Raw genomic sequence first — 23,791 nt, forward strand, 5'->3', positions numbered from 1 at the left:
GAGAAAGTGAGGACTGCAGATGCTGGAGATCCGAGCTGAAAAATGTGTTGCTGGAAAAGCGCAGCAGGTCAGGCAGCATCCAAGGAGCTGGAGAATCGATGTTTCGGGCATAAGCCCTTCTTCAGGAATCATCAGAGGACTAGTGAATAATCATAATGCTTTTAAGCTTGTGACAAGTCAACATTACTGATTTATTTTTCAAGCAAACTGAATTAATAGCTGACCGATGGAAAACATGGGATGACCCTCTCAAATTTTTCTCATACCACAAAAACAAAAAACCTATGACTAACCAAGTGCAACATTGCGTAAGCCGTTGATATTTTGAAGATGTGCTTCATGTGCCTTGATAAACTGTCTGTGTGGAGTTTGCACATTCTCCCCATGTCTGCGTGGGTTTCCTCCAGGTGCTCCGGTTTCCTCCCACAATCCAAAGATGTGCAGGTTAGGTGAATTGGCCATGCAAAATTGCTCAGTGTTCAGGGATGTATAGGTTAGGTGCATTAGTCAGGGGTAAATGTAAAGTAATAAGGTAGGGGAATGGGTCTGAGTGGTTACTCTTTGGAGCGTTGGTGTGGACTTGTTGGGCTGAAGGGCCTGTTTCCATACTTGAGGGATTCTATGATGATTCAATATTAACAGTACTTTTGTGCATCTGATATAATATGCAACAGAGAGGATTTACATATGAAGAAGAGGTTCCCATCACAAACCTGCTCCCAGGGCTGCTCTTATAGGTCAATTAATTTGACAGGAGCAAATAACAAAATCTTTTATTGGTCCATTTTCATCAAGACTACTGTCCCACACACCTCCCCCTTTAGGCAAAATTATTCTTATATCATGTATGCCCCATTTCAACAACCACTCAATGATCATCATATTTAGTTTCTTCTTTATTTCTTCATTGGTGACAGAGTGTACGTCAGATGTATTTTCAATTATGTCACTAACAAGCTGTGAGCTTCCAGTTTCTCCATATTTGATGCAGATGTGTAATTTATCTCCATGACATCTTTCTGGGCAACTAGGTATTGCACACTTTCTGGTGTCATCGTAGAGGTCACCCTCACTTGTGTTTTGTACTCTATAAATTTCAATCTAACAGATTTGTGAATGAATGCCACTTATCCAATGATGGATGCTACATGTTTAAGGATGACTGTGAAGCAGGTAAAATTGTGTAAGTATTTGCATATCACTTGCTGTGAGTATATTTGTATGGTGGGCAACTCTTTTAATGTTCTTTGCTGTCCTGACCTGTTTCTTTGCCTTGTATTTATCTCAGAAGTCACACGACACCATGTTATCGTCCAATAGATTTATTTGAAAGCATAAGCTTTCTGAGTGCTGCTCCTTCGCCAGGCGATCTAGTGCGAATTCGCCACCTCAGCAAACTAAGTGCTATTGAACGTTAGTCAATTTAATGTACAATACAAACAGTATTTTTAAACATGATCTACTTTTGATCCATACTTCCTCCTAACAATGCTATCCAGCCAGTTTCCTTAGTTCAACTCTACTCAAATCAAGGTCAATTCAGTGAAGGGCAAGTAAACATGACCTGGCACTTGGAGGATATTATCAACTCAAAGTATTGGAATAATTGGAATGTAATAATTTGCTGATATTTCTTCGTACATTTTGACAATTTTGGTTTGTCTTTTTTTAGGCTCACCAAGCTTCGCATTCTGGAGCTGAGAGAAAATCATTTGAAAACTCTACCAAAGTAAGTTAACACTTACACAAAGTTTTTAACAATTGAGTGCTAGCTGAATCTAGAGTACTGAAATAATCAAATTTATACTATGAATGTGAGTTCTAAATTTCAAGGAATGCCCTTACCTAATTGAGAATTGCAAACATCAAACATCTAAAAAGGTAACAATTTGAATCCGGTACAGAAAGTTGTGGATAGTGCTAGTAACAAGCAGCCAAACTTAAAAATATTTTCTAATTTTCTTCTTTCCTATCATTTTATAAAGGCTTATAATGGAATACAATTCCAATTATCCTGCTTGCTGTTCTCTAATATCTTATATGGTTATTATTCCTATCTAAATATAGACTACGGGTGGTAAAAACTGGGAAATACATATATATTTGTGTATGCATACTGTACACGGCTGAATTTTCTCATTTTGATTTAGTGTTTGATCAAGTGAGACCCATGCTGTCCAGTCTGTATAGCTGTCAGCAACTTTGTCGAGAAATTTTCTATTCTTCACCTTTTTAAATATGCATTCAGGCACCACAGGGCTGTCCTCGTGAAATTGGCTGGCAGAAAAGGTGCAAGTGCAGCTGGAACTTTTTGGCGTTGGCACCCTATTTAAAACCCAGATACACACCACTTTGCATGCTGCGAGGCAGCAACTGCTCTTTACACATTGTTATGATGAAGCCCACACCCAGACAAGCAGTTTAACTCCTTACTTTGCTGATGGAGGTGCTGATAGATGGGTTATTGGATAGGAGGGCACTACCTTATCCTGCTGACTGACAAAGGAAGCCTCACCTTCAGACCTAGTCTAGGCCAAGAAAGCAGCCTGGGTCAGTGCTGTGCCCCAGGGTGAAACAAAATGTGCAGCAGTGAAGAAAGAAGATTAGTGATCTTATGTGCTCCTCAAGTGTAATTGCCACCATCTTCCCTCCGCTACCTAACTCTCTCAGGTCCATCACTCACTATAACTCTGCTATTGCACTCGCATTTCACGAAGGCTCATGGACTACTGCTCTCGCTGTTGTATTGATCATATCCATTCAATAGCTCTCACTCATTTCATCCTCTCAAACTTTGAGCCCTCACTGTTTGCTGCGATTCCTACTTACTCACTGGGGATACTTTATCATTTCTCCTGCATCACCACTAACTGCTTTGCCATCCATTTTCATCATACTCAATCCTCCTTTTCATCTCATTGCAGGAATAATCATCCCAAGCTAGGTTGAAAGGTCAAAGACCAGCAGTAGAGAGAAGAGATGGAAGGCTCCCCCTGCTGTGTGAGACAAGCTGGTTGGAGAAGAGCAGAGCTGCTCACATATGCTGTGCTGTTCTCTCATTGTAACAGTGCACAAACCCTTTCTCACACTTACATAACTCATTCCCTCCTATTTTATGCAGTTATCTTCACCCCGAAGAAGCAGTACCAGAAACTCTCAACACCTATACTTCTGAGGAAGAAGGCACAAAGCCCTCAGAGTGCACTGGCAAGATTTTCACCTGCACCTTACACTAGCTCAGAGACTTCCACCTCAGTGGATACCCTTTCTAGATTAGATTCAAGAGCACAACCTGGCAAGCACATCAGTGACATATCTCGGCAGTCCCAGGCAGAGAATGAGCCCACGGAGTTATCTATTAGAAACATTGTAAAAATGCATTGAAAGATTCAGAAATACCAGGCATATTTATCAGATGCAGTCAATAAACTGGATCAAAGAATGAAGGACTCTCTCAATGTTACCAGTACAAGGCTGGCTTCAGCATATCAGACAGTCATCTGCATGGACAAGGTTGGTGACCATTGTGAAAAATAAAGTCTAGTAGATTACTACAAGACTAAACACTATGTGCAGGAATTATACTTACAACCACCTTGTGAATGAGCATCTGGAATCAGTGATGATTCAACACCTCTCTCTAAAGGGAAATATTAATTCTATCCATTAGCTTTTCAAGGAGTATCCTGCCATTCAGGGTTTGATGATAGAAATGGAAGAATGAAGGGGGGCAATGGCCTGGTGTCTGAGGGTAGTATGAGAGTCAATTAAACTAAGTATCAGTAATGACCCAATGTGTCTCCATCCCAGGGAGTTGGCTGCCAGATTTCTTTCAGGGCTTTGAGTTTATGTACAAAATTAAGAACCCCCAGTGAGATTTCTTGCACCATGTCCTTTCTAAAGCAAGACCAGCTGAACCTGTAAGTTCAGCTACTTGGCACAGAATGGTAAATGTAACACTAATATGAAAATTCAAAGAAGAATGAATATAGAAATACAATGTTTTATTTCTTCTGCAATGAATGATATGTCCCTAACACCCCTGTAGGTCTGATTTGGAGATGCCGGTGTTGGACTGGAGTGTACAAAGTTAAAAATCACACAACACCAGGTTATAGTCCAACAGGTTTGATTGGAAGCATACCAGCTTTCGGAGCGACGCTCCTTCACCTGACGAAGGAGCGTCGCTCTGAAAACTAGTGTGCTTCCAATTAAACCTGTTGGACTATAACCTGGTGTTGTGTGATTTTTAACTTTGTACACCCCTGTAGGTATTGGTGTATGCTAACAATGAATTTGGCAGCCCATTTAGCTGTCTGACCAATTTGCCTTAATAAATAGTGATCCATGAAAAACACCCATATGCCACATTTGTGCTCTCAATTCTTATATTGCTAGTAATGTAGTTGGACAGGTAAGTTTTGGCTATTTTGAAGACCCTTCATGTTTGACTAGAAACGTTTTAATTAAACCATCCATTAACGTAGCATTGTCAGTTGATCAATGAAAAGTTTCCCTAGTCCCTGAAGCAAATGCGTTTTGTATAAATGTCACTGTTAGAATTTTAATCATCATCGAGTGAGAAAAGTTAAAAATAGAGATAGCAGAATTGACACAGTTCCGGTTATGACTTTGGCAAGAACACTCCACTGACAAACCCCATACACTTCGTGATGTGCAAATTTGAGAGATTGTCTGCATAAGAATCCCATCCTAGAGATACTGTATCCCTGTACTAATAAGGCAATTTCACAGGATGTACCAATAGCTTGTAATGCCTTGATCCGTATGACTCCGTACTACGCTAGCAGTATGTATATGCTTTTAATGATGCTTTGATTTTATTTCTTGAAATATTGGCACATCAGCTTTTTGACATACAACTGACATGCATGTAGCATTAATATCAAAGTTTTAATGAATTGAAAAAATCCCTCTTGTAACTATTGAAATTCAGAATGCAGCAGACTGGGGAAACCTGAAACTAAATAGCATATTATGGATAATGGTACTCAACATCTTCATCAGGTTGGGAAAAAATTTGATCTTTCCCAGTTACCTGGGGAAGATCATTCCTAAACCAGAGGAAGAAACTGTTTTAAAGCAAAATATCTTCTTTATAAAACTGAAGAGCAGGGTATAAGGTGTATGATGACATTTTTATTAATTTGACAGTAACTACTTAATGGTCTCAACACTTCTTTGCTAAAATCTGTGACTAAACACATACTGTGAATTTACACATTTTGCTTCTTAAGCACTATGGAAATCTCCAGGCTTTGGTACTATACCTGTGAGACTTCCCGACTGACTGACCAGTTCAGACATTTTAGGAATTGTGTTTAAAGAGTTCAATTTACATAGCTCATGTTGTATTTTGTTTTGGACAAGATGTAAGCTGTTGCTATTTGCAACAAGTACAGCTGATAAACTTTGAAGAGAGAACTAATGTCTTCACCATAACCTGTTCTTTTCAATATCCTAAATTAAGTACTGTAATTCTAGCTTTCTTATGCTATCCTCATGATGATTTAAACTAGCAGAAAGTGAGGACTGCAGATGCTGGAGATCAGAGCAGAAAAATGTGTTGCTGGAAAAACACAGCAGGTCAGGCAACATCCAAGGAGCAGGAGAATCGACGTTTCGGGCATAAGCCCTTCTTCAGGAATGAGGAGGGTGTGCCAAGCAGGCTAAGACAAAAGGTAGGGAGGAGGGACTAGGGGGAGGGGCGTTGGGAATGCAATAGGTGGAAGGAGGTTAAGATAGGGTGATAGGCCGGGGAGGAGGTGGGGGCGGAGAGGTCGGGAAGAATATTGCAGGTCAAGAAGGCAGTGCTGAGTCCGAGGGTTGGGACACCTGAGAAAAGGTGGGGGGAGGGGAAATTAGTTAGGTGAAGAAATCTGCATTCATCCCTTGTGGTTGGAGGGTTCCTAAGTGGAAGATGAGGCGCTCTTCCTCTAGGCATCGTGTTGCCATGATCTGGCGATGGAGGAGGCCAAGGACCTGCATGTCCTTGGTGAAGTGGGAGGGGGAGTTAAAGTGTTCAGCCATGGGGCAGTTGGGTTGGTTGGTGCGGGTGTCCCAGATGTGTTCCCTGAAACGTTCCGCAAGTAGGCGGCCTGTCTCCCCAATGTAGAGGAGACCAGATCGGGTGCAGCAGATGCAGTAAATGATGTATGTGGAGGTGCAGGTGAATTTGTGATGGATATGGAAGGATCCCTTGGGACCTTGGAGGGAAGTGAGGGGGGAGGTGTGGCCTGGAGGAAAGGCGCCTCATCTTCCGCTTAGGAATCCTCCAACCACAAGGGATGAATGCAGATTTCTCCACCTTCCTCATTTCCCATCCCCCCCACCTTTTCTCAGTCCCAGCCCTCAGACTCAGCACCACCTTCTTGACCTGCAATCTTCTTCCTGACCTCTCCGCCCCTAACCCCTATCTGGTCTATCACCCTCACCTTAACCTCCTTCCACCTATCGCATTCCCAACACCCCTCCCCCAAGTCCCTCCTCCCTACCTTTTATCTTAGCCTGCTTGGCACACCCTCCTCATTCCTGAAGAAGGGCTTATGCCCAAAACGTCGATTTTCCTGCTCCTTGGATGCTGCCTGACTTGCTGTGCTTTTCCAGCAATACAGTTTTCAGCTCATGATGATTTAAAGATGACTTGTTAGACTGTTCTCTGTACTGTACTATTCATACCATTTCTATGTTGTATGTTATGAATGAAAGATATTTCTTGTGTTGGATTGATTTTCTTTCCAACTTTTGGTAGCTACTTAAGCTTCCTAGATGTGAAAAAAATTGGTATCAACATGTAGTATTACACTGGCAGAGTTCTACCACAAGGATACTCTCAAACACAGAAGGGTTGCCACTTGTCCCAGTTGTAATTCTTGTAGTTGCCACTATAATAATCATTGTACTTCAGACCCAGGGACACGTATCTGGTGATAACAGAGGAAGTGATTCTGCAATTGTGCCACTGCTTTACGAAAACTGCAAGCAACCTTGCTCACTTGGTACACCACTGCCATTGGCTATGCAGGAGGCCACGGTTCTTAGTAGTTAGGGCTACATCTGTAATATCAAACAGATCATTGGAAACATGTGTCAAAGATCTTACAGAAGCATTAATTCAGCAGGGCCAAGGATGTTGTCACTTTCATTACTGATCAACAGCATAAAAAGACAGAGCAACAGAACTCTGCAGAACTGCTGTTAGTTTTTTCCAGAATCTAGAAAATTGTAGGTTGCATCATGTTAATATTTGGTCCTTTGTTAAAATAATACTTCTGAAATAAATCTGAAAACTTTATTTAAAAATCTCAGTGGTGTAAAAGCAGTAAAACAAAAATCATTTAAGGACATGTTTGCATATTTGAATGGTTTAGTTTTACAATAGCCATCTCTGCTCTTTATGTTTGATGTGGAACAGATTCAGGAAAAAAAACAACAAAAGACTGCCAGAAACTAAGAATTTCAAATAAGAAACAGAACTGATAGACTTTTGACCTGAGATGTTCACTGTGTTTCTCTCTATGTATGCTGGATTAGAATGGTGCTGGAAAAACACAGCATTTCAGGCAGTATCCGAGGAGCAGTAAAATCGACGTTTCAGGCAAAAGCTCTTCTCTGGTTTCCAGCATCTGCAGTCATTGTTTTTACCTGTCTCTATGTATGCTGCCTAACCTGCTGAGTATTTCCAACATCTTCAGTTCTAATTAATAAAAAGTAAAAGACTGGATTGTATAAATAATCTTTCTGTTGCTAGTTCAGGAGGAAAGAGTGAATATTTGTGGATGTGGTGGATTGGAACCAAGTGGATCTTGTTGACTGAGATCCTTGATTGGCCCAGATTAACCATCCCAATCCGGAAGCCCTGGCTGACCAATTTAAACAGGAATGGGGCCTCTGGTACGATGGTAGTGTCCCTACCCCTCAATGGGGAGGCCTGAGCTTAAGTCCCACCTGGTCCAGAGGTGTGTAATAACATCACTGAACAGGTTGATTATGAAAATAGGTTTTAAAAAATCTTAGAACATAGAACATAGAAAAATACAGCGCAGTACAGGCCCTTTGGCCCTCGATGTTGCGCCGATCCTAGCCCACTATCCTCCATATGCCTATCCAATGCCCGTTTAAATGCCCATAAAGAGGGAGAGTCCACCACTGCTACTGGCAGGGCATTCCATGAACTCATGACTCGCTGAGTAAAGAATCTACCCCTAACATCTGTCCTATACCTACCACCCCTTAATTTAAAGCTATGCCCCCTTGTAATAGCTGACTCCATACGTGGAAAAAGGTTCTCATGGTCAACCCTATCTAAACCCCTAATCATCTTGTACACCTCTATCAAGTCACCCCTAAATCTTCTTTTCTCCAATGAAAACAGCCCCAAGTGCCTCAGCCTTTTCTCATACGATCTTCCTACCATACCAGGCAACATCCTGGTACACCTCCTCTGCACCCGTTCCAGTGCCTCCACATCCTTCCTATAGTATGGTGACCAAAACTCCAGGTGCATACAATACTCCAGATGCGGCCGCACCAGAGTCTTATACAACTGCAACATGACCTCAGGACTCCGGAACTCAATTCCTCTACTAATAAAAGCCAGTACGCCATATGCCTTCTTCACAGCACTATTTACCTGGGTGGCAACTTTCAGAGATCTGTGTACATGGACACCAAGATCCCTCTGCTCATCCACACTACCAAGTATCCGACCATTAGCCCAGTACCCCATCTTCTTGTTACTCTTACCAAAGTGTATCACTTCACACTTACCTACATTGAACTCCATTTGCCACCTTTCTGTCCAGCTCTGCAGCTTATCTATATTCCGCTGTAACCTGCCACATCCTTCCTCACTGTCAACAACTCCACCGACTTTCGTATCATCCGCAAACTTGCTCACCCAACCTTCTAGCCCCTCCTCCAGGTCATTTATAAAAATGACAAACAGCAATGGTCTCAAAACAGATCCTTGCGGAACACCGCTAGTAACTGCACTCCAAGATGAACCTTTACCATCAACTACTATCCTCTGTCTTCTTCCAGCCAGCCAATTCCTAATCCAAACCTCCAACTCACCCTCAATGCCATACCTCCATATTTTTTGCAGTAGCCTACCATGGGGAACCTTATCAAACGCCTTACTAAAATCCATATACACCACATCTACCGCTTTACCCTCGTCCATCTCCTTAGTCACCTTCTCAAAGAATTCAATATGGTTTGTGAGGCACGACCTGCCCTTCACAAAACCATGCTGACTATCCTTGATCACATTATTCCTATCCAGATGTTCATAAATCCTATCCCTTACAATTCTCTCTAAGACTTTGCCCACAACAGAAGTGAGACTCACCGGCCTATGGTTACTAGGGTTATCCCTACTCCCCTTCTTGAACAAGGGAACCACATTTGCTATCCTCCAGTCTTCTGGCACTATTCCTGTAGACAACGAGAACATAAAAATCAAGGCCAATGGCTCTGCAATCTCCTCCCTTGCTTCCCAGAGAATCCTAGGATAAATGCCATCAGGCCCAGGGGACTTATCTATTTTCACCCTTTCCAGAATTTCCAACACCTCTTCCCTACATACCTTAAAGCCGTCCATTCTAATTAATTGTGACTCAATATTCACATAGGCAACAATGTCCTGTTCCTGAGTGAATACTGACAAAAAGTATTCATTCAGTGTCTCCCCAATCTCTTCAGCCTCCACACGCAACTTCCCATTACTATCCTTGACTGGACTTATTCCTACCCGAGTCATTCTTTTATTCCTGGCATACCTATAGAAAGCCTTTGGGTTTTCCCTAATCCTACTAACCAAGGACCTTAATCTATTACAGAATGTCCCCAGGTTACAAATGGGTTCTATTCCTGATCACATTTGTAAGTTGATTTGTATACAAGTCAGAACACAATATAGTATAAACAGAGGATTTATAATCTCAGTTCAGAGGAATGACTGCAAGCTGGCTGGCCACAATCAGTGTATTATGCACAAGTAAATAAAGGGCGACTTGGTGACGAGATATCGGCCTCTGTGCAGTTATTTCATGGTGATAATCAAGAGGGTCTAGTTTGTTCTGGATGGTGCCAAGCTTCTTGAGTATTATTGATACTGTACTCATCCAGGTAAATGGAATGTATTCCATCACATTCCTGACTTATGCCTTGTAGATGATTGGAAAGGTTTTAGGGAGTCAGGAGGTGAATTACTCACTGCAGGATTCCTAGCTTCTAACCTGCTTTTGTAGCCACAGTACTGCACTTTGTGGTGAGATGTCTAAATGTCCACCATAATTCACCATTGGTTGTGCTATGTTGCCTTTGTTTAGCCATGTCTATCACTTACTGCTTTTTGCTGTTAAACTCCAAGTAATATTCTATTGTAGCTTCACCAAGTTGATATCTCATTGTTAGGTGTGGCTGGTGCCTATCCTGGTGTGACCTTCTGCACTTTTCATTTCAACCAGTGTTAAACCACTGGCCTAATGTTAATGATAGCATGGGCATATGTTGGGCCATTGAGTTTTCAGGTTGTATTTAAGTCCATTTCTGCTGGTGCTGATGCTGATGCCGATGCTGATGGTGCTGGTGCTGGTGCTGATGGCCCGTAGCACGTTATGGATCAGATCAAAGCCTATCCCTTTTAGCATGTTGATAGCATCAGCATGATAGAGATAATCCTCATTGTGAAGGTAGGACTTTTGTCTCCAAAAGATTGCAGTAATCACTCTGACACCGTCATGGACAAATGCATCTGCTGTGTCAGACAGATTATAGTGAGATGAGGTCAAATATGTTTTTCTCTTTTGGTTCCCATACCACTGGCCAGTCACCCAGTCTTGCGACAATGTCCTTTGTGATTTGACTCGTTCAGTTATTAGTGTTAAAGTCATACCATTCTTGATGATGGACATTGACGTCCCCATCCAGAGTAAATTCTGCATTCTTGCCACCCTCTAAGCAGTATTCGACATGGTGGAGTGCATGGAGGAGTAGCTGAAGAGACTGTAGTAGTTCTCGGTAGTTAGCAAGATTTGTCCTTAACCATGATGATCATGGATTCCAGAATCAATGTTAAGGAGTCACAGACCAACTCCTTTCCGACTGTATACCATTGTGCTGCCACCTCTGGGCCTGTCCATTCAGCGCAACAACCAATTCCCCATGTGGAGAAGATGTTGCCTAGGATGTGTCTGGAAAAATGATTCTGAGCATGTGACTACGCAAGGCTGTTGTTTGACATGTCTGTCAGTCGGCTCTCCCAATTTTAGGACTTCAATAGTTTGATGCAACTAGTATAAATGAAAGGAGCTGAAACAAGTCCTAGCATCAACTAGAATCCAGTTACAGAACAGTGTTAAGGCAGAAATCTATCTGAGTGAATACAGCATTCACAAGAAGATAGCTGAATTGATGGTGCATGTCGAAGTCAAAGCATTCAATTTAGTTGCAGTTATGGAGATGTGGCTGTAGGTGACCAAGACTGGGAACTTAATAATAAAAAAAATTCAATATTTAGGAAGGATAACGAAAAGCAATGGAATAGTTCTGATAATAAAGTACCTATATGAAAGAGGATCTATGATCAGAAGTACAGGACATAGAATCTGTTTAAGTAAAGCTAGAGTGAACAAGGGGCTACAAATATTGATAGAAGTGGCTTACCCTCCTACCAACCAGTATTGATTAATTTATTGCAGTCATATGTACCAAGATACAGTGAAAAGTATTGTTTTGTATGCTATACAGGCTGTCTATACCGTACAAAGTGCATGAAGATAGCAGAACAAGGTGCAAAATATCGAGAAGGTGCAGAGAGAGAGATCAGAATTAACATAGGTCTGTTAGGACATGGTTAGTAATTCTAATAGACTTAGAATTGAGGTGTAGAAAAGCAGAATGACAATAAGATATGTAAGAATAAGATCTGCTATAGACAGCTCACAAAATGTTGCCATGCTTTGGCGCCATCTTGAACAACGTGTCAGTAACAACGTAGGGCACAGTACAAAATGGAAAATGAGTGCATGTAGAAAGTGGAATGCAGTAGTCATGAGTGACTTTAATGCACATAGACTGGGTAAAGTTATTAAATACTAATGCTGTGGAAGAATTCCTAGAATGCATTTGAAATAGTTTTCTCAAGCAATATATTGAGGACCCGATTAGGGCACAAGTTATTTTAGAGTCACAAAGTGAGGCACTGGAAAGGCACAGCAGGTCAAGCAGCATCCAAGGAACAGGAGAGTCAATGTTTCGGGCATAAGCCCTTCATAACCTCTGCTGTTTGGATGCAGCCTGACCTGTTGTGCTTTTCCAGTGCCACACGTTTGACTCTGACTCTCCAGCATCTGCAGTCCTCACTTTATCCTCAGGTTATTTTACTCCTTGTATTGTGAAATGGGAAAGGACTAACTAATGTTCTTGTTGAAAAAGAACCTTTAGTGAAGTGTAACCATAGGATGCTAAAATCTTCGATAAAGTTTGAATCAAAAATACTTCTAAATGAGGACTATCATAGATATGAGTATGAAATTGGTTGTAGATTAGAAAAATACATTTAAAATAATCAAATTGATGATCAAAAGACTATGGCTATTAATTAAATAACTAGTGCTTGGGTTTTTTTTTAAAAAAGTATATGTTCCTTTAAACCAAAAGGAAAACAGACAAGCGATAAGGAAACTGGAGATAGTATTAAATCGAAAGAGGTGACTTCTAAATTTGTCCAAAAATATGATAAACTTGAGGACATGGGGAATTTTAGAATTCAGCAAAAGGAGGACCCAAAGAAATTGATAAAGAAAATAGAATCAGATAGCAAGAAATGTTTTTTTTAAATTGAAAAACTTTCAATTGTTTGTAAAAATGAAAAGATTAGTAAAGACAACTATGGCTTCATTACAGGCAGCATTTATAATAAAAATAGAGAAATCTCTCATTACTAGAAGTCTCCGCAAAATAATAGATCCAAGGGTCCCGTGAACTTATAATGGCATTGGAGACTGGTACTGACAATTACCAAATTCCTGAGATCTAATGACTATCATCTTCAGGTATTGAAAAAGATAGTTAGAGATAATTGATGCTTTGGTGATCATCTTGCAAAATTATATTACTTGTTCAAAGGTGCATAAAGATGGGAAGATGATGAAACAGGGAACTACAAATCTGTTAGCCCTATGTCAGTCATAGTGAAAATATTAGAATCTATTATAAAGGATGTGATTACGAGATGCTTAGGTAATTGTCTGATTCAATAGAATAAACATGGATTTATGAAGTGGGAATCATGTTTTACAAACCTGGTAGATTTATTTTTAGGATGCCACAAGCAGAATCAATGAGATGTAACTAGCGATTGTGTTGTACTTGGAAAGCTAAATGTCCCACACAGGAGGTTAACAAACAAAGTTAAAGTGCATCAAATTGCATTAATAGACGAGCATAGATTTAGGATTGGTTAATAGGCAAAATCCCTCTGCCTTTAGTCAAAAGCAAAACATTGGGAGGAAAGACATCCTGAATGCGGTTTCTGACTCCGATACCTAACCCATATACCTTTACACTTTTTTCATTTCTATAATTGTTGTAGTGTTTGTGTGTCTGCCCATATTTCAAAATATTACTGCATGAGGCTGCTCAATCTTCACTTTGAGCCCTGTCCTCTGAGTGGCATTCTAACTAACCCAATGGGAGATGGTTTATTTTGTGGCTTATTTAAACAAATAGATGCAAGGGAGGGGTGAATTGTTGAAGTCACCACTTCATTCATTTCTAAACTTGAGGCAATCACACCTGACCCAATAGGAGAGCCAGCTAAAGACAAAAACAACTGCTTTCTGTTTCATAGCTGATTACAAACCCAGTCTATGTATATTAAAGTCACTCATGATTACTGCATTGCACTTTCTACATGCATTAATTTTCCATTTTGTACTGTGCCCTATGTTGTTACTGACACGTTGTTCAAGATGGTGCCAGAGCATGGCAACATTTTGCGAGCTGTCTACAGCAGATCTTAAGCCCTCCAGTTTTAATTATGTGGAATAACGGACCTTGTCATTAAAAAAAATTTGAATAGTTAGACATTAAATATCTGATGATGCCAAGGAGGATCTTTCATTTGGTTTTAATAACGAGTAACTCTAATTCTATCTAAGGCAAAAGTGAGGACTGCAGATGCTGAAGGACTGAAAGGCTTTTGCCCGAAACGTTGATTTTCCTGCTCCTTGGATGCTGCCTGACCTGCTGTGCTTTGCCAGCACCACTCTATTCTAGACCTAACTCTATCTAACGTCACTCATTCCAAGGGGAAGGCAAAAGGGCAATTAGTTCATCTATGTTTGCACATTAAACTTATAGTATGTCAAAAGAACAATCTGATATCTTACAATCTGAGACACCATAAAAATTCAAAGTTCAGTTCCAGTCAAGCTTGAGCTCTGACCTTTGAGGAGGAAGATTATGGCCAGCCACAATCTTGGCTACTTTGGTATTGATTCCTAACACTACTAGGATTTGAGCCCTTTGACCCTGAGTTCCTCTTCCTCCAGAATGGTCCTCTTCCAGCAGTGTGTATCCAAGCAGCACCTGTCAAACGAGAGACACGGCCCAACAGCAACAACGATGAGAAGTAAGTCCCCAGAAGGTGGGGAGTACCAGGTGGGGGCTCAGAATGAAAGTTGAGGAGGGGGTGGGGGGGGATGGAGAGAAGAGCTGACTGAGTGGGTAGTCTGTGAGGGAAGAAGCTGTTTAGGAATAGGGGTTTGAATATGGTGTGGGGAGAGGAGCTGATTACAATGTGTGGATGGGGTTGGGGAAAGAGGGGATTCTCTGCATCTTCTGTTACCATGGGATATAAACAGTTTGTTGAAACCTACCTAAGTACGTAAAGTAACATTTTCACATGGTACAGCATCGTATTTCACAAACGAATTTTCATATTTGTATGATGTATTGTTATATACTGATCTATAATACAAGTTCACTTTGTCATTAATGTAGACTTCATCTTGTATTATCTGCACTACTAACATTGAGTGCTGAAATGCTGAGATCATTTTGATTTGATATAAATGCCTTGTTCGATTGTTTTGTTAATGATAAACAAATTTTTAAAAGTTTCTATCTACTCTAAAGTGGCCTAGAAACCTTTGCATCTTGTGACGGGGAAGTGTTATAACAATGGAAAGAGTGGCAGAGAGATCAGAACCAGCGTGAGTGTGAGGAGGTTTTAAAAAAAAACACGAGAGAGCACTGAAGATTTCAGATCCACAGTGAGGACAGTTCCCGCGAGAAGACTTCAAAAGCACACGGGCAGCAGAATTCAGAACTAGGTGAGGGTGGAGGGATTTAAGAATGCAAGAGAGCTGTGATGGGAGGCAAAGCTAAAGTGGGGATGGTTAAGACAGCACGAGAGAGCGATCAGAACCTGTGTGTGAATGGAGAGGCTTAAAACAGCAAGAGAGATGGCGAGTTCAGCTTTGGGATGCACAAAACAAAAATAAAAAATAGAAAGAATGACATCGCTGGGAAACAGCTAAGAGCTCAAATTGAGCATTATTGATTATTACTCGGGTAGTGCATTAGTAATTGTAAGTTTTGAATAAGATTTGTAAAGTTGTTTGGTAGCAAGTAAAGTTATTCGGAATTTCCTGTGCTCTCCCCAGCTGCTGTGCAAATACCGGCGTGCAGCAGGCAAGGCGCAGACTCAGCAGCTGCACGGCTGCGTAGAATAAAGGATACATTGCTTTGGGAATGTATTGTTTATTAATTATAACTTCTTTAAAAATAATTATTAATTAGTTTACATAATATCAGTGGTAAGATAGGGTTTGCTGTGGCTGCAGGATGTGGGACCTTTTGGACTCTGCGCTCTGCATTGTGTGTGTACGGTTCCAGACTTTCAGCGAGATTCCAAGCTGCAGCCGCTACAACACAAAAGAATGTGGCAGGGTAGGGGGTATTCCGGTTCCCAACCCTGTCTGCTCCCTCTCGCGGGACTGGCCACAGCAAAGAATTTTATTTTCTTTAACTTTATTGATTAAAATTCTTCATTTCTTCTTTCTGCGGCTGCGATGGTGGAGAGTATGAGCAGCTGTTCCATCATTGATGAACTGGGCTCCACTCCTTTTCCCTCTGATGTTTTGGCGGCATCCGCAGCAGTGGCAGAGCGAATAATCTCTCGGTTCTCGAGAGTTAATCTGGATGGTCAATCAGCACTGGGATGTTGTAATGTGATGGGCCATGGGCCTCGAGTTGGGACAGTCTCCTCCTGGCTGTACCACAGGCTGGGTTCTGGGTCCAGTCAGCAGCAGGGGCTGTTTCAGCATGTTTCCTCCTTGAATCATGGAATCCCTCCAGTGTGGAAACAGGCCCTTCTGCCACAAGTCCACAGCGACCCTCCGAAGAGTATCCCATCCAAACCCATTCCCCTACCCTATCACTCTACATTTGCACCTAACCTCCACATCCCTGAACACTATGGGCAATCTTGCATGGTCGATTCACCTATCCTGCACATCTTTGGATTGTGGGAGGAGACCCAAACCCACGCAGACACTGGGAGAATGTGCAAAGTGCATACAGTCCCCCGAGGCTGGAACTGAACCCGGGTCCCTGGCGCTGTGAGGCAGCAGTCCTAACCACTGAGGCACCGTCCTGCCCATTGGTGTCACAGACCCCTCAGGGACAGATTTGGCGGCGACACAGTGCAGCAGTGTCCCATGATCACTTAGAAAATCAAAAAGCCTTGGACTGAGCACCAAAACAAAAATGAAATTTGTCCTAACTTTGAGTAATTTATTTATTTTTATAATTTGTCATTAAAATGGTGCCAGACTGTCACACCTTTTACAAGGTAAAAACAATGACTGCAGATGCTGGAAACCAGATTCTGGATTAGTGGTGCTGGAAGAGCACAGCAGTTCAGGCAGCATCCAAGTAGCTTTGAAATCGACGTTTCGGGCAAAAGCCCTTCATCAGGAATAAAGGCAGTGAGCCTGAAGCGTGGAGAGATAAGCTAGAGGAGGGTGGGGGTGGGGAGAAAGTAGCATAGAGTACAATGGGTGAGTGGGGGAGGGGATGAAGGTGATAGGTCAAGGAGGAGAGGGTGGAGTGGATAGGTGGAAAAGAAGATAGGCAGGTAGGACAAGTCCGGATAGGTTATGGGGACAGTTACTGAGCTGGAAGTTTAGAACTAGGGTGAGGTGGGGGAAGGGGAAATGAGGAAACTGTTGAAGTCCACATTGATGCCCTGGGGTTGAAGTATTCCGAGGCAGAAGATGAGGCGTTCTTCCTCCAGGCATCTGGTGGTGAGGGAGCGGCGGTGAAGGAGGCCCAGGACCTCCATGTCCTCGGCAGAGTGGGAGGGGGAGTTGAAATGTTGGGCCATGGGGCGGTGTGGTTGATTGGTGCGGGTGTCCCAGAGATGGTCCCTAAAGCGCTCTGCTAGGAGGCGCCCAGTCTCCCCAATGTAGAGGAGACCGCATCGGGAGCAACGGATACAATAAATTATATTAGTGGATGTGCAAGTAAAACTTTGATGGATGCGGAAGGCTCCTTTAGGGCCTTGGATAGAGGTGAGGGAGGAGGAGTGGGCGCAGGTTTTACAGTTCCTGCAGTGGCAGGGGAAAGTGCCAGGATTGGAGGGTGGGTTGTTTGGGGGCGTGGACCTGACCACGTAGTCACGAAGGGAACGGTCTTTGCGGAAGGTGGAAAGGGGTGGGGAGGGAAATATATCCCTGGTAGTGGGGTCTGTTTGGAGATGGCGGAAATGTCGGCGGATGATTCGGTTTATGCGAAGGTTGGAAGGGTGGAAGGTGAGCACCAGGGGGGTTCTGTCCTTGTTACGGTTAGAAGGGTGGGGTCTGAGGGCGGAGGTGCGGGATGTAGACGAGATGCGTTGGAGGGCATCTTTAACCAAGTGGGAAGGGAAATGGCGGTCTCTAAAGAAGGAGGCCATCTGGTGTGTTCTGTGGTGGAACTGGTCCTCCTGGGAGCAGATCCGGCGGAGGTGGAGGAATTGGGAATATGGGATGGCATATTTGCAAGAGGTAGGGTGGGAAGAGGTGTAATCCAGGTAGCTGTGGGAGTCGGTGGGTTTGTAAAAAAATGTCAGTGTCAAGTCGGTCGTCATTAATGGAGATGGAGAGGTCTAGGATGGGGAGGGAGGTGTCAGAGATGGTCCAGGTAAATTTAAGGTCAACCTTAAGGTGGAATGTGTTGGTGAAATTGATGAATTGCTCAACCTCCTCGCGGGAGCACGAGGTGGCGCTAATGCAGTCATCAATGTAGCGGAGGAAGAAGTGGGGAGTGGTGCCGGTGTAATTACGGAAGATCAACTTCTCTACGTAGCCAACAAAGAGACAGGCATAGCTGGGGCCCATACGTGTGCCCATGGCTACCCCTTTGGTCTGGAGGAAGTGGGAGGATTCAAAGGAGAAATTGTTAAGGGTGAGGACCAGTTCGGCCAAATGAATGAGAGTTTCGGTGGAAGGGTACTGTTGGGAATGTGTGGAGAGGAAAAAACAGAGGACTTGGAGGCCCTAGTCATGGCGGATGGAGATGTAGAGGGATTGGATATCCACGGTGAAGATGAGGCATTGGGGGCCAGGGAAATGGAAGTCTTGGGAGGAGGTGGAGGGCGTGGGTGGTGTCTCAAGCGTATGTGGGGAGTTCCTGGACTAGGGGGGATAGGACAGTGTCGAGGTAGGTAGAGATGAGTTCAGTGGGGCAGGAGCATGCTGAGACAATGGGTTGGCCAGGGTGGTCAGGCTTGTGGATCTTGGGAAGGAGTTAGAACCGGGCAGTGCGGGGTTCCTGGACTATGAGTTTGGAAGCTGTGGGTGGGAGACCTCCTGAGGTGATGAGGTTCTGTATGGTCTGGGAGATGAAGGTTTGGTGATGGGGGGTAGGGTCATGGTCGAGGGGGCAGTAGGAAGAGGTGTCCTCGAGTTGACATTTGGCTTCAGCGGTGTAGAGGTCAGTGCGCCAGACTACCACTGCTCCCCCTTTATCCGCAGGCTTGATGGTGAGGTTGGGATTGGAGCAGAGGGATTGGAGGGCTGCGCGTTGTGAGGGCGAGAGGTTGGAGTGGGGGAGGGAAGTAGACAGGTTGAGGGGTTTACTGCATTTTCATAAAAAGCTGTATTGATAAGGGATAGCACTATAGCTGTGCTGAGGGAGGATATTCCCGGAAATACACCCAGGGAAGTTATTTGGATGGAACTGAGAAATAAGAAAGGGATGATCACCTTATTGGGATTGTATTATAGACCCCCTAATAGTCAGAGGGAAATTGAGAAACAAACTTGTAAGGAGATCTCAGCTATCTGTAAGAATAATAGGGTAGTTATGGTAGGGGATTTTAACTTTCCAAACATCGACTGGGACTGCCATAGTGTTAAGGGTTTAGATGGAGAGGAATTTCTTAAGTGTGTACAAGACAATTTTCTGATTCAGTATGTGGATGGACCTACTAGAGAAGGTGCAAGACTTGACCTACTCTTGGGAAATAAGGCAGGGCAGGTGACTGAGTGTCAGTGGGGAGCACTTTGGGGCCAGCGACCATAATTCTATTAGTTTTAAAATAGAGATGGAAAAAGATAGACCAGACCTAAAAGTTGAAGTTCTAAATTGGAGGAAGGCCAATTTTGACGGTATTAGACAAGAACTTTCGAAAGCTGATTGGAGGCAGATGTTCGCAGGTAAAGGGACGGCTGGAAAATGGGAAGCCTTCAGAAATGAGATAACAAGAATCCAGAGAAAGCATATTCCTGTCAGGGTGAAAGGGAACGCTGGTAGGTATAGGGAATGCTGGATGACTAAAGAAATTGAGGGTTTGGTTAAGAAAAAGAAGGAAGCATATGTCAGGTATAGACAGGATAGATCAAGTGAATCCTTAGAAGAGTATAAAGGCAGTAGGAGTATACTTAAGAGGGAAATCAGGAGGGCAAAATGGGGACATGAGATAGCTTTGGCAAATAGAATTAAGGGGAATCCAATGGGTTTTTACAAAAATATTAAGGACAAAAGGGTAACTAGGAAGAGAATAGGGCCCCTCAAAGATCAGCAAGGCGGCCTTTGTGTGGAGCCGCAGAAAATGGGAGAGATACTAAATGAATATTTTGCATCAGTATTTACTGTGAAAAAGCATATGGAAGATATAGATTGTAGGGAAATTGATGGTGACATCTTGCAAAATGTCCAGATTACAGAGGAGGAAGTGCTGAATGTCTTGAAACGGTCAAAGGTGGATAAATCCCCAGGACCTGATCAGGTGTAACCAAGAACTCTGTGGGAACCTAGAGAAGTGATTATTGGGCCTCTTGCTGAGATATTTGTATCATCGATAGTCACAGGTGAGGTGGCAGAAGACTGGAGGTTGGCAAACATGATGCCACTGTTTAAAAAGGGCGGTAAAGACAAGCCAGGGAATGGTGAGCCTGACCTCAGTGGTGGGCAAGTTGTTGGAGGGAATCCTGAGGGACAGGATATACATGTATTTGGAAAGGCAAGGACTGATTAGGGATCGTCAACATGGCTTTGTGCGTGGGAAATCATGTCTCAGAAACTTAATTGAGTTTTTTGAAGAAGTAACAAAGAAGATTGATAAGGGCAGAGCAGTAGATGTGATCTATATGGACTTCAGTAAGGCGTTCGACAAGGTTCCCCATGGGAGACTGATTAGCAAGGTTAGATCTCATGGAATACAGGGAGAACTAGCTATTTGGATACAGAACTGGCTCAAAGGTAGAAGACAGAGGATGGTGGTGGAGGGTTGTTTTTCAGACTGGAGGCCTGTGACCAGTGGAGTACCACAAGGATTGGTGCTGGGTCCTCTACCTTTTGTCATTTACATAAATGATTTGGATGCGAGCATAAGAGATACAGTTAGTAAGTTTGCAGATGACACCAAAATTGGAGGTGTAGTGGACAGCGAAGAGGGTTACCTCAGATTACAACAGGATCTGGACCAGATGGGCCAATGGGCTGAGAAGTGGCAGATGGAGTTTAATTCAGATAAATGTGAGGTGCTGCATTTTGGGAAAGCAAATCTTAACAAGCCTTATACACTTAATGGTAAGGTCCTAGGGAGTGTTGCTGAACAAAAGAGACCTTGGAGTGCAGGTTCACAGCTCCTTGAAAGTGGAATCGCAGATAGGTAGGATAGTGAAGAAGACGTTTGGTATGCCTTCCTTTATTGGTCAGAGTATTGAGTACAGGAATTGGGAGGTCATGCTGCAGCTGTACAAGACATTGGTTAGGCCACTGTTGGAATATTGTGTGCAATTCTGGTCTCCTTCCTATCTGAGAGATGGTGTGAAACTTGAAAGGGTTCAGAAAAGATTTACAAGGATGTTGCCAGGGTTGGAGGGTTTGAGCTATATGGAGAGGCTGAACAGGCTGGGGCTGTTTTCCCAGGAGCATCGGAGGCTGAGGGGTTTACAAAATTATGAGGTGCATGGATAGGAGAAATAGACAAAGTCTTTTCCCTGGGGTCGGGGAGTCCAGAACTAGAGGCATAGGTTTAGGGTGAGAGGGGAATGATATAAATGAGACCTAAGGGTCAACTTTTTCACGCAGAGGGTGGTACATGTATGGAATGAGCTGCCAGAGGATTTGGTGGATTCTGGATTAGTGGTGCTGGAAGAGCACAGCAGTTCAGGCAGCATCCAAGGAGCAGCGAAATCGACGTTTCGGGCAAAAGCCCTGCTCCTCGGATGCTGCCTGAACTGCTGTGCTCTTCCAGCACCACTAATCCAGAATCTGGTTTCTAGCACCTGTAGTCATTGTTTTTACCCAGAGGATGTGGTGGAGGCTGGTACAATTCTAACATTTAAGAGGCATTTGGATGGGTATATGAATAGGAAGGGTTTGGAGGGATACGGGCCGGGCACTGGCAGTTGGGACTAGATTGGGTTGGGGTATCTGGTCAGCATGGACAGGTTGACCAAAGGGTCTGTTTCCATTCTGTACACCTCTATGACTCTGAATCTCTATACTGTATTCCAGGAGGTGGTCATATCACTTATTTCAAGGATTATACCTTGAAATGTCCCTTACAGCGAGGGACAAGAAGGTGTGACTGTGAGTCAGGTGGGTAAGGGAGGTCAGAGAATAGGATTGAAATATCCTCAAACTTTTGAAATATTCCAACAAGTTTGAGAAACATTCTACTTGTTTGGATGAGAGTAAGGGCTGCAGGACAGATCAGCTAAATGACCATGACACAATAGGACAGGAAGCAATTCAAGTGGGAGAAGCAAAAAGGAGTGTAGAGGATAGTAGAGTGAGGAGGTTAGGCACTATTCTGTGCAGCAAAGAGGATGAGTCCAAGTGGCCAGGCTGCCTACTTAGTGCCAGGGTTCGGGACATCTGCTCAGAGCTGGATAGGAACTTGAAGTGGAAGGAGGAAGATTCTGTTATCATGGTCAATGTAGGTACCAGCAATGAAGGTGCACCTGTGAAAGTGGTTCTGCTTAGATAGTATGAAAAACTTTGCACTGAATTGAAAATCAGGACATCAAGGGTAATAACCAGTGGATTATTCCTATTCCTGGAGTACTGCTGTTGATACTAGAGAAATTGGGGGCTGAACTGTTGGAATTGTCTGTAAACCAGAGGTATGTCCATTACATATCATTAAAAAATGCTACAAACGCAAGGTTCCTTGTCACAAAAATGGTTACACTTTTTTTTGTCTTTGACCACTAGTTTTCAGACTTTGTAGTCTTTGGCCTCTCAACCTAGATAGTGTGTGAATGTGGGCAGTTAGGTGCACATATATTTCCCATTTGTCAGGAAAAGTGTTTCCCATTTGTCAGGACTGACGAAAATTCTCTCAGGCAAAAGAGTAGAAACCTGAACCAAAATTCCCCTTATGACTGCCATTTGCATTCCACATCAGATCTCAATTTCTGATTCAAATTTAACAATTGATGCAGTGTTCATTACAATACATTACATTAAAAAGAAAACAATGTTAGCTCATGAATGTATAATGCAACAGAAGCGGTAGGTGCAAATGGTTGTAATAAATTAAGTAAGTGAACAAAACTATGGAATAAAGAGCTCAATATCAGGAACTGTGAAGTCTTTTGGATCCAATAAAGGTAGGTCAGAATCTAAATAAGGCTGGGGATCATGGCACACAATTATGTTTTTGACAGCTCTTGAGATTTTCGTTCAGGCTTCTTATTGATTTCCCTTGCATGGAATTCATTAACTCAGTGATTTAATATATGAAATCATAGCTACTTGAACAATATGAAGTTAGATCAGCATAGACTGGTCTCTCATTAGATAAATGACCATGCCCTGAGAGTCACCATACCTCAGGCAAGGGGTAAGGTTGAGAAGGCAAGGCAGTATAGGAAATAACCCTACACTGTTGATGTCAATCTATTGCAAACCAGGCAACTGAACTAACCCACTCCCTGAAGTACAGCTACACTAGCCTGAGAAATAAAAAAGATTAAAATACTTTACTGGTAACTGAATTATGAAATAAGTCACAAAGAAAAGATCTTTGAGGAAATTCTGGAGAAAAAGTGCAAAGTACAGTGAAGTCAATAAATGGGATTGAAACTAAAACACACAGGATCAGTCCTTTTCTGCTCCTGAAAATGGTCACCCTCTTTCTTTTGAACTATATTCTAATATTTGATTTCCTTAAAAATTATTGCATTGCTTTGTTGCTGAGTGTACGTTGCCTAGGTTGCCATTTATCAGGTGACTTGGCAACATAAAAGAATCATCC

General features: G+C 42.8%; 1 protein-coding gene across 18 annotated transcripts in view; it reads left to right on the forward strand.

The window, feature by feature from the left end:
* The window catches only part of lrrc7 (leucine rich repeat containing 7), a 617,417-nt gene that overhangs the window by 304,509 nt on the left and 289,117 nt on the right, over positions 1 to 23,791 (forward strand). For all 18 annotated transcript variants that reach the window (XM_072574143.1, XM_072574142.1, XM_072574141.1 and 15 more), the window contains one exon: positions 1,673 to 1,729. In XM_072574143.1, the coding sequence (XP_072430244.1) occupies positions 1,673 to 1,729 (57 nt within the window). The remainder of the gene's footprint in view (positions 1 to 1,672; positions 1,730 to 23,791) is intronic.

Source organism: Chiloscyllium punctatum, chromosome 7 (assembly GCF_047496795.1).
Source record: "Chiloscyllium punctatum isolate Juve2018m chromosome 7, sChiPun1.3, whole genome shotgun sequence".
In the NCBI taxonomy this organism is placed as follows: Eukaryota; Metazoa; Chordata; class Chondrichthyes; order Orectolobiformes; family Hemiscylliidae; genus Chiloscyllium; species Chiloscyllium punctatum.